Here is an 11846-nt window from a genome sequence, read left to right as displayed (position 1 = left end):
CTCGCCCCGAGCGAGAAGATAGGGCCCGTTATAAATTTGGGTGGAATTTTTTTTTTTTTTTAATAAAATTATATATTTACACTTTTTACTCCTGAGAAAGTGTAAACTTGAGGGGCCGTTGAGTTGAACGGTGGTCTCGAAAAAATTTAACTCGCCCCGAGCGAGAAGATAGGGCCCGTTATAAATTTGAGTGAATTTTTTTTTTTTTGTTTTAATAAAATTATATATTTACAATTTTTACTCCTGAGAAAATGTAAACTTGAGGGGCTGTTGTGTAAATATAGCCGAAGTTGAGGGACCGGTTGTAATGTGAACGCGAAATCAAAACTACAGTCGATTATAACTAAAGCTACAAATGTTTCCACCACATTTAGTATACAAGGGTTACAAATGTTTCCACCACATATATAGTATATAAGGGTTAATTAAATAATAATTTATTAATTAATTATTAATTATTAGAGTAATTATTATTGTCATGTTTAGCCGCTTTGGTTATTCTGTTAAAATTTTTAAATTTTAGTCACTTCTCATTTCAAGACCAAACGGTGACGGAAACAAACCGGAGAAATCACAACAACACGATTGTAAAAAGGTCGAGTGCATACTGCGGTGATGAATGACAATCTCATACACTCAATCGACCGATCGAATTGAAATAACATCCGACAATGGAAGTCGAACTGAAACAGATATTGACAGATCTTCAAAATCTCAAGACTTCATTGCCGGATCCATCTCATTAAGCTTCCGTCGATCAGGTAACCTTTTTTTATATAATTCAACTAACCATTTTCCTTTAATCGCATGTATTATCTTCAATTGAAGTTGATTTTGTACTAGAAATGTTGCTCAATTCATATCGATGCTTACAAAACCTTTTTAATTATCCACTAATTGCATATATCCATCTAAAATTCGATCATCTCGTGTTGTTTTGTGCTACAGATGTTGCTTAAATCGTATCGTATATATCTTCAATTCGATCAACTTCTGTTGTTTTGTGCTAGAAATGCTACTCGTAATAAATTTGTATCGATGCTTACAAAACCATAATATATACATAAATATTAAATAATCTCTGAATTTTTAGATCTGTTAATCAGCTGATGAATGCTCATCTTGATCTGAAATAAAACATATGTAAACTAGTAACTAGTTAGTTTTGTTACTTGAGCTTGTATCAAGTGTAGCTGATATTACTGTAGTCAATGATACTTAAACTTATGATTCTGAAGTCATATCCATTAATTGACATAGTTGATGAAATTATTGGTAGTTAGATGCATCATTACATTATCTTTTGTTGTTATCGAATAAATGGCTCATACAGGCTTTTGAATTGGGAATTAATGGAAACTCGAATTAAGACATGTAACCGATTAGGAGTTATCAAACATTTTTAAGGTTGAAATGGTACGCGGCAAGTGTACTTTCAGCTTATTGTTGCATATATTTAGTTACTGTATATCAGATTGTTGTAAGTATCAATATTTATATATAGCGGTTACTCGTCAGCATTAACAGGATCATAATTTTGATCATGTGATGCATAGTTAGTTAGTTACATGAATGGAAGTGGACTAAACTTGACGTATGTGAGATGTATATTCATGTCAACGCTTATAAAATCAATCGGAAATGATCGGAAATATTACCTACAAGTTAAAAAACCAATTGATAAATGCAAGTCACTGAATTTGACTATTTCTTGCAACTTTTTCCGGCAACCTAATTTATTTACTATCATCGGAGCTTTACTCCGAATATAACAACGGTGCAAGGCTTCGAAACTTTCATTGCAAGTCTGACAAACAAATCTTTTCATAAAGTGAAAAATGGCACTGGAGTGGATATTGTTTTGAGCTGCGTGGATAATTACGAAGCCAGGATGGTTGTAAATCAGGTCAGACTGGTGCTATCTGAACTTTCCTTCATTGTCCACTTCAATTCTGCATAACTTTTATATATAGATAGCCGTTTTGTGTCTTCCGTTTTTGATGTTTTTACCTGGGGCATGAGGTATCTGGCATGCAGTCCTTTAGGTTGTGTACTTGTGTAATTACTAACTTAATTGGTCTTATTTTTACAGGCTTGCAATGAACTGAATCAAACTTGGATGGAATCTGGTATGTGACTGAATATGTCATTGGTTTGCCTCTTCATATGGAAATATTTCCTGTAATTGATGTAACATGGTTCATAATGTACTCATTTATTCGAAGTTACGACTTCTAAATTGCATATCTTTTGCTTTCTTATTTCAATCCAATTTTGGGCAGGTGTGTCTAACGATGCTGTTTCGGGTCATATACAGTTATTGATTCCTGGGTAAACTGCTTGTTTTGCTTGTGCGCCTCCTCTGGTTAGTGTAAATATATAAACGAACTTTACATGCTCATAAGACTTTGTTGAATTTCGCATCGTATAAGAGTCCAAATTTCACACAAAAGAATTTACACAATGAGGTAGCTAGGTGATGAGATGAACCAATCATTATACAAGTTTCTTTCTCTGTCTTATTTATCTCTTTTTATACTATTGGTTTATTTCATTGTGTGAATATATTGTTTAAAAAATGTATGGTTCAAACACTCCTCTTCTTTAATATAGCGTATACTCATCAGAGTTTAGGGTACTCATTGTAGCCAATATTGGAGGGTATTAATGTTGATTACTTTCCAAGATCAGTTCTTGATGCACCAGAGAACACCTGCTCACAAGTTTAGGTTGTCGCATTGTGGGTTGGTAAGCGTACACTTAAGCGTGAAGGAGTTTGTGCTGCATCTTTGCCTACTATCAAATGTTTTTTGTTTTTAATAGTTCTTGGAGGTCATTATAGGTGGTAATGTGGTATGGTCGTTTGGGTAACAGTGCATACTTTTTATTATATATAGTAAGGATCGAAATGGCTCTGGTTGAGTCGATGTTTATATAATAAGTATTTATGGGTCAAATATCTATAAATATATATATAAAAAAGGCAGTAGTCTATAACAGTGATATTGCTATAATGATTAATGATAAATATGAATATGAGATGATATAGGAAGTTTTTTATGCAGTAAATTACACTTGGGCACTTATAACCTGTTCCCTTTCAAGCTATTCTTTATTTTCTAAATTTTACACGTCTGTCCTGTTAGAGATAAAACATCAACCCGTTACCCGTTATTGATCCTTGCTCCGTTTTGAACTCTGATAATGTTCTCAATTTTTGAAACTATGATTAATCTAACTTTAATTTACATTCTTGTTATAACAAGCCCTTAAAAATTTTCATCTAACAACTTCTCACATTTAATCATTTTCTTTTATTCATACCTTGCAAAATCATTACTGACGAGGACTAGCGGTTAATTGGTACAACCGTACAAATATATTTAGAACGTGAATTCAATTATAATTATAACCTCTATTCCACAAATAATTAACCGGTTTATCTCGTAAACTTCAAACATAAATGGATTACCATTTAGTCGTTATTGTCCTGAATATTTGGCTCCATTACTCGAGTCACCAGCAAGCGTTGACTTATTGGCGACTTGACTATCGCTTAGAACCTAACTTTAACTTCAGACAGGTTTAAAATCCATGGAAATTTGATACTACCATTTTCATGGCGTCATACGTTTTTTTTTATTACTTTTATTATTAGTTTTTTTAACCTACTTATTGACCGGATGTCCATTCGGAAGCAATCTCTCTATCCATAGAACATTTAGAGAGAGGATTTTATATACTCTTGGGGTATTTCATTTTAAGTGGAGAAATGACTTCTCTTTATTCTTAGATAGGGTAAGGATTGACTACATTTTTTATTTTTTTTGGGAAAGGCAAGCCCCCCTCATACCCCACTTATATGGGATTGAGTTTTGTTTGTTGTCTTGAATATATTGGCAAGTCTTCGTTGCCGCAAAATACGTATTTGAAAGTGTGTTTATGTCAAAAAAAACAAATGGTTAGATTAATGCTTTATGTGTCAAATATTATAATTTTCTAATAATAACAGGTGAAACTGGCTAAGTGAGTCAATTGTACCCCAAGCAATATGAGTCGTTTTTTGCCTATTGGGTCACTGATCCCACCTATTGGGTCGCATACAGGCTGAAACCATCTTTGTGTATTTTATCTATGAAAATTGAACTTTTTCCAAACCGTTATGCTCTGGTTTTGGTTGCGATCTGTTGTGAGTAGTTTTAACAAGTCTAGTGGGTAAAAGGAAAAGGTTTTGCCAAAATGAATTTCGTCATATAAATCAAATGGTCTATAAAATTTTCATCGTATGCAAGCATCAAATCTTATCTTTATTGATGTTTTTCATAACGTTACTTGCTATTGCTATTTCATATAATAGCTATTTATGTAATTTAAAGAATAGGCTTCCAAACGCAGATGTGTACAGCAGCCAACGAGTTAAAAAAGAACTGCGGACATGGCAGATGATCTTAAAGATCTTAAAAGGAAACTCGAGGCTCTTAAGGTCGACTAGTCCTTTTTTTTCCCTTGTCAATTCACACATGAGTGATAACCGAAAAGAATTTTGACCAATTTTCGATTTTCATCTAGGAGTACCTGTCCTTCAAGTCGATATAAATTTCACGAACTTTGACCCTCTTTTTGTTTTCGCTATCCTTGTTTAGATTTTGCTCCAAAAACACCTTCCAACATTTTTGTTTTGGATATACAACATTTCCCATCATCTAGGAGGGTGTTTTGGACTGTTTTTACAAAATGGATTTTGCATTTTTATTGTAACGTCTTGAGTCCTAATTTGTGATCTGTCTCAATGTTGATGATTGGATTGAAAAGGAAATCATGGGTGAAGTTGTATATAAACTCTCAATAGTAACTAGTACAAAAATCTTTATTAATGTGTGATTAACTTTATATCTATAAGGATCTAAGTTCAAAGGGTATTCGTCTCTCCCGTATATCATGATTCAATGTTTAGGAACTGTCTCGTGTGAGCTAATTGTTAGAATGTGTAACTCAAGCATGCCTTATAAACCGAAAAGATATAAACAACTCAGTGCCTAAAAGCAAGATAGTAGTTCTGCGTTCTTAAGTTCTCTTTGGATGAAAAAATATAAAGATAGAGTGTGTTTGGACGAAATTAAATGAAGCTGGAGCTTGTGGGTGAAGTTGGAGCTTATGGCTATTTTGAAGCTGGAAGCTGTAGCTTATTGATTTTTGTATGTGTTTAGTAAAGTAGCTGGAGTTTATAGTTGTGAAATGACTCAAAATGACTTATATATAAAATGTAAAGTAATAAAATAAAGGGTATATTAGTAACTTTTCTATTAAAAGCTCTTCTTTTTTCAAGAAGCTATTTGAAAGAGCTTCTTTTTTAGATTTTTTTTCCATAAGCTCTACTTTTGATTGTTTACCAAACAAAGCTTATGACTTGTAGTTTATTAAAATCATAAGCTCGAGCTCCTCTAAACTTCCATAAACTCTCATAAGCTCATCGGCTAAACACACCCATAATGAATAAAAACTAATCACTCAACGTTGAAATAAAATCTAATTGTAATATCTCTACACAAAGCAAAATCTCCTAGAATTGTTATCATTTTGTTGAGGTATCCTAAAGTTCCAAAATCTCCCTTTAGAAGAAACTCGATTCTCTTCACATAAAAACTCCCACGAAAACCATTTCTCAATCATCCGATCAACGTCATGGACCACCACATTGGTCTCATTTCCGGCTCTTGCCAGAGCACCTGCCGTAAAAATAGAACCCATTCTCCCTGGTGACTCGAGCCCATCCCCACCAGGTCCATCCACAACGATCACGTCCCATTTCGTTGTTACCACTTCTTTGGGCAACCCAGTCAGTGCAAGCTTACATTTAGACATGATAGTTTCTATACCCAAACTCACGAAGCAACTTGAGTGTGATCTTTCGTACTTTAGCAACTTGTATGCATCTTTAGCGTATGTTTTGTACTCAATTTTGTAAACCCTGGTAGCGTTTAACACTCCCTTTGTTTTCTTTAAGATTTCGGGTCTGTTTTCTAAAAATACTGTGGTACCACCTCTGTTGATGTTATGTACCTTAAGGTACTCCTCTTCAAGACCGAAAAAAAGAACGTTACAGGGAGATTTTTTAGAAATTATATTGAACAAAAACCGGATCTCCTTTCTGGGGAGTAATTTTTTGATTGGATTTAGAGGGACTTTAGGTGCAGCTTTTGAGGATTCGTAGTTAAATGTATTTATAGCGATTCTATGTGATGAAAAAGATGAAGAACTGACAGTAAGTTTGAGTACTCTGAGAAGGGAGAGAGCTACTAGAACGAAAACAAGAGGAATGATCATTTTCCTTTTTGTAACCATAGTTTCAGTGTACTGGGCATTTTGGGTTTTATGAGTTATGTTAGGTTTTTCTTAACAGCTAAAGGATGATAAAGTGATTCACGGGGGTTATTGAAATTAAAAATGGTGTGTTTGTTGATATGTTCATTTTCAGGATTTAAATTGACTGCTAAGTAATAATTTTGCTTAGGTGGGAAGCATGTTATGTTGTCAACTACTGGGCATGATGTTAAGCTACTCACCAACCTGGTAATTTTGATATTGCATTTCTTATATAAGAAGTTAAGAACAAAAGAGATACACATTTTAAGTTTTTCAACTTCATCGCATCACATTTTTTTATATATGAAAGGGAAAATGTGATGCCTGAACAGGGAAAACTTTATCCGTTTACCAAATACTCCGTAAGAAACATGTGATCAGACTACACATTTTCACTCCCCTAGACTACAACTTATCTTATTGACTAAAACTGTAATCAAGTGTTTTCAAGCTAATAAGTTCATATTTCTGGGTCAGGTTCCTGCTCGAGCTAGCTTTACTCAACATATTTCTTAGTAATTTTTAAACGAGCATAGTTTTGCAAGATAATATCAAGCATTCAAGCTTAACCTAACATCTAAGAATGTAAAACCATCGAGTCAAGCTATTTAGACTCGCTTACAGCCCTGATCTCTTCTCAACAACATGAGCTTAACGGTGATATTAACTCTTGATCCAAACCAAGTTATGGCAACATAAATTTGTAAACTATTTAGCTAAGATGAAAAATCACTGTTGTAATATTGACTTTAATTTACACAGTTGCGAACAAACATTGAAATCCAAAACACAGCAATCCTCATCTGTAGTAATAGTAACGCTAAGAGTAACTATAGAAATGAACATACGATATGTTTAAGCAGATGTCAAGCACACCATTATTCATCTTATTCTCACCTTCATGCCTCAACAACCTTCACGGAACCTGTAATACGCGTCAAACATTCAACATTTTGGTCAGCAAAAATACTACTAAAACTTCAGGAGATAAAAAGTGGAGATATAGAGCAGTATTCACACACACACACACACACACACACACACACAAAGTAGAGTATGAAATTTACATGTAACCAAAATTAAAATTTACCCTATCTATGATCTATCATACAACCTATTTTGGGGAGCAAAAGACTGTTATAGCAAATGTTTTTAACATTCTATTAGTACCTAAGAGCACTCCCAGCGGGAGTCATCCTCAACATGTTTTAATTTCACCCTCACATTACACCAATGGCAGCAACTAGTTCTCATTTAGTCCTCGGATAACCCTCCAGTTCGTGTTATAACTTTTTTGAGAATGAAGTGCATGAATAAGTGGATTGTACTTTTGGCTATGATACTTATAAATTGGTTTAATTAACTAATATAATGGGTCCCCGTTTTATTGACAAAGTATGTCACGGCTTGCAGTGGTTCATTTCTCATTCAATTTTGGGAGCAAGTTTAAAGAGGGTTGACGTGGCGTTAATGTGAATGGTCTAAGCGGTTAAGTACCATCTTAAGTTTACTGCATGCTTTTAAAGGTTATAAAAATCCCTGCTTAAATCACTTAAGCAGCTGCCTTATCACTTCTCTAATAATACAACTTTTGCTACCCAAAAAACTCGTTCCAACCTTATGCATAAACTGCCTGTTCATATTGCTTGAACTCGTGATCATTTACACAACCAGTCATCCCATCAAACACAAAATAAAGACAACAATCTTGCCAATATCTTATAAGAAAATCACTTCGATTAGCAGATGAGTGTCAAACTCTAAATTTTATTCTAAAGAAACTACCATAAACTAAAAGTAACAGCCACCTTATTCAATCATCTATGTCACAACTTGCAAGCAATAGTTTCAATAACTTGTACCCCTTAGTCCTAAAAAAAGTATTCACCTTAATCGATCATTCGTTTCTTATACAAAAAAAAAAAAAATCAGTTAAATTTACGTTGAATATAAGTACAAATCACACATTCATCAAGCATATTTTGAATCAACAAAAATTGCTAAGGGTGCGTTTGATAAAACTGAATGATTAAGCACAAAATGGTTCAGAGATTCTGAATGACAATATCCTGTTTGATAATCATTTTGAAAGAATAATATGATGTAAATTACTTTATTAACATTTGACATGAATAAAAACTAAAATATCATTGTTTAATAAGTGTTTTGATTTTGATATAACTTAAAGAAAATATTACATAAAGCTGATGTGCTTAATGAATAAGAGAGAATTCCTGAATGGTTCAATGCTGAATTCAGCACCATTTATCATTCAGATGTCAGAAACAAACGCGCTGCGCTGAACCGTTCAATAAAGAGGTAAACAAACTCGCTCTAAAGTATCAGTTTTTTTGGGACGGAGGCAGTAGTCTTGTATTCCAATACAATGCTGTACTATTTTTTATTAATTTCTCCATTTTATGTTAAATTACACCGAAATAAATAGACGTACACGATTAACTAGAATTGGTAACAAATTGATAAAACAGAAGTAATACCCTAATTAAGAAGTGCCAACAATGATGTTATTAATAGGAATGAAGATCAATTTAACGAAGAAACCAACGAATCCCATCACAACGAAACCGATGGCAGTACGAGTCGCAACTTTAGTAAATTCTGCACAAATTAATAAGAAATATGGATGCAATTAGGTCAAACAATATACATATAAACATAAACATGCATATGCATAATATAATATATAATATATAATTAGAGAGAATTGTAAAATTGAGATGAAAAACAATAAGTAGAAAACCTTTGCGATCAGGTTTGTGGCATCTTTTGACAAGACGAGCGCTGTCTTTAGCGAAGTCTCTCAGTGGATCGATGACTGAATCAATTGCATCCATTTTTCGATTCCGGAAAATTGTAAAACTGTAATGATGGTGGAATTGTGTAGAACAAGTGTATATTCTGTTATAAAGCTGAATAGCTGATTACGGTTACGGAAGAAAGCTTATTATTGTATTACTGTATATATTATAATTATTAATTATAATTATAATTATAATTATAATTATAATTATAATTATAATTATAATTAAATTAATAAGGGTTAAATTTATAAATACCCTGTATACTTTTATTTTTTTCCAATAAAATCAATCATTTAGCAATTTTTTCTAATTTTAAATTTGACTACAAATATGTCATATGCTTTCATTTTTATTCCGAAATAGGTTATATAAAAAATAATTTGTTCTGATGTATCACCAGCGTCATTCTTCACAAAATTGCCACGTCAGCTCTTTTTTTATTCAGTTAATAAGTTAAATGCATTCATATTAGCACATTTTTTTTCGAACGGCAGAAATTTTATTAAAAAAACTAGCGAAAGCTAGAAAAAATAATACAAAGATTACAAAGAAGATACAAAATTACAAGGAAAATAATTGAGACTGTAACCAAAGATTCCAATTACATCTTGATTTATGGTGTCTCGCAAAAATCCAGTTGAAGCTTGAAACGACAATGCTATCTATCACATGGCATTTTCTGAAGGCTTGATCCTTGAACATAACGTTGTTCCACAGTCTCTAAAGGCTCCAAAGTGTTGTGTAAATGATGGTACTAATAATGAGACGTTTATGTCCTTGAATGGGGACTTCGTATACACAAGCCCACAAGTCTTCTATTGTGGCCCAAGAGGGAAGCAAGATGTTTATCCATTGCATAATCTTTGACCAAATTAACTTAATAATTGTGTCGCAGAGAAGGAACGAGTGAGGTTCTTTTGAAGTGTATAATTTACATTGGAATAAAAGTAATAAATATATATATATATAGCGTATTTATAGCTTTAACCCTATAATTAGCAATAACAATTAACACTAAATATTAAATACTAAATTTATTAGTTATTTTTATTAATTAATATTTATTATGATAGAGAATTAATCAAAATACATTTTTATAAAAGATGGTACAAGAATTTATACTTATTTTTTTAAAAAAATATGTATTTTTACCACCACTTGAACAAACTCGTCGAACACACTCAAATTCACCCGGTTCACACTCAAATTCGCCCAATTCACACTTCACACTTAGACTTGTTATGACCGTCTGTTAAACCCTGTGCATAAGGTCGAAATATTTTCCCTTAGTTCATCAACCTCGTAACCTCCTTGGCTCACAAAATGAGCGAACGATAGTGGTAATAATACATTTTCTTAAAAAAATTATAAATTATTATAACACATTTTAAATAAGTGTATTTTGATTAATTATATATTCAATCACCCTTCATTTTTTATTTTTTATATATAAAAAAGAAAATTTATATTATATCATTTTTTGTTAAAATATCTTAGAGGAGGTACGTTGGACAACATGTAATTTCTGTTACATGTGAATACCGGCCGAGTTAGTTGATACAAAACAGTTTTGTCACAAAAAATATAGAAGTAATTAGTGTGTCAAATTATCTGAGTTGATCCATATCTGAATCAACCAACTCACAAATAGGTTAATGGGTTCAAATTATCACGATTATCTTTTTTTTTTAATTATATTTTGTATGTTATTCTTTATCCATATAAAATAAATGGTTGCAGATGATGACTAACAAGATAGGGGAAACACATGATGAGATAGCAACCACTAGCTCCCGGTGCGACTTCATGAAAAGCAATCAAAGATAAGATCGAAGAGAATGAAACGCACGTAGTGGTTGCATCTTCGGCTGACTCTCGTTTAGAGGAAATTTGACCCTACCCACTTCTTTAGGCTCCCCACCTTAAATGTGCTGGGCTCTACTTCGCAAATGAAATTCATAAAAGCCCGTTGCAACCACCTTTTGAGGAAAGGCAGGGCACACATCACTTTCTTCTTCAATCTCTCATCTGGATAGAGTCCTATTCCTGCCATAACTGGACAATTCTCTTCTTTTTACGGGGCAGGGATAGTCAGGTCTCGAAGGGCCCTCACTCTAAAGGGTTGATGGCAACTATCCTGCTCTGTCAGAGATAATTGGAATGGAATTGGTGTGATTCTCTAGCTCTTTCTTTTGAGAAAATGAATTTCGAATAAAGGAAGGCGGTCGTGATAGGGAAAGGCCTTTCCTTATTACCAAGAAAGATAAAATGGGCCAAATCGCCTGCTAGAGAAGAAGCTCTTAGGGAATCGATCTAGACTAGATGAGATGCCGGTGCCATTAAACTAGCTGCCAGAACGAGTTCTAGAGATGAGGATCCAGGTAGTGAAGTCACCCTCGGGGGAAGAATCATTCCATTCACTTGTGAAACTGCTAAGAAGAATAGTGAAATGCCCCGTCCTAATCCATCTGGACGAAGTCTTCAACAGTTGGTCCCATTGCGAGGTTCTGACCTCTATATGCCATAAACGACTCCATGTAATATGAGCAAATGCACAGCGGAAGATTTCTTTCATACCTGAGAATAAACATGCTTTAAAGTGTCAACCAAAAGGTTGGTGAGTTCATAAGTTTATCATAAAACAATAAAATTCATCATTTT

The 11846-nt window shown here is 33.3% G+C and overlaps 3 protein-coding genes across 4 annotated transcripts; 1 reads left to right on the top strand and 2 right to left on the bottom strand.

Annotated features, from left to right (window-relative positions):
- The first annotated feature begins 558 nt into the window (after window positions 1-558).
- On the top strand, window positions 559-2907 carry LOC139850678 (ubiquitin-like modifier-activating enzyme 5). 2 transcript variants are annotated; one of them, XM_071840235.1, is made up of 4 exons: window positions 559-761; window positions 1833-1906; window positions 2093-2129; window positions 2283-2907. In XM_071840235.1, exons 1-4 carry the CDS (start codon window positions 620-622, stop codon window positions 2333-2335), a joined length of 306 nt encoding a protein of 101 aa, XP_071696336.1. In that variant the 5' UTR covers window positions 559-619; the 3' UTR covers window positions 2336-2907. The 2 variants fall into 2 exon arrangements, with proteins under 2 accessions (XP_071696336.1, XP_071696337.1); XM_071840236.1 differs by having other exon boundaries at window positions 2093-2181.
- Window positions 2908-5541: 2634 nt separating this feature from the next.
- LOC139848556 (arabinogalactan O-methyltransferase 2-like) lies at window positions 5542-6342 on the bottom strand. The gene has a single exon (XM_071838283.1). The coding sequence runs from the start codon at window positions 6340-6342 to the stop codon at window positions 5542-5544; it is 801 nt and encodes a 266-aa protein (XP_071694384.1).
- Window positions 6343-7080: 738 nt separating this feature from the next.
- On the bottom strand, window positions 7081-9296 carry LOC139848046 (protein transport protein Sec61 subunit gamma-1). The gene is made up of 3 exons (XM_071837782.1): window positions 9125-9296; window positions 8862-8982; window positions 7081-7288 (listed from the first exon to the last, which is right to left on the bottom strand). The coding sequence occupies exons 1-2, from the start codon at window positions 9216-9218 to the stop codon at window positions 8867-8869; spliced, it is 210 nt and encodes a 69-aa protein (XP_071693883.1). The 5' UTR covers window positions 9219-9296; the 3' UTR covers window positions 7081-7288; window positions 8862-8866.
- Window positions 9297-11846: the final 2550 nt, after the last annotated feature.

This window comes from Rutidosis leptorrhynchoides, chromosome 5, assembly GCF_046630445.1.
Source record: "Rutidosis leptorrhynchoides isolate AG116_Rl617_1_P2 chromosome 5, CSIRO_AGI_Rlap_v1, whole genome shotgun sequence".
Taxonomy (NCBI): domain Eukaryota; kingdom Viridiplantae; phylum Streptophyta; class Magnoliopsida; order Asterales; family Asteraceae; genus Rutidosis; species Rutidosis leptorrhynchoides.
This window is presented reverse-complemented; position numbering and strand designations above follow the sequence as displayed.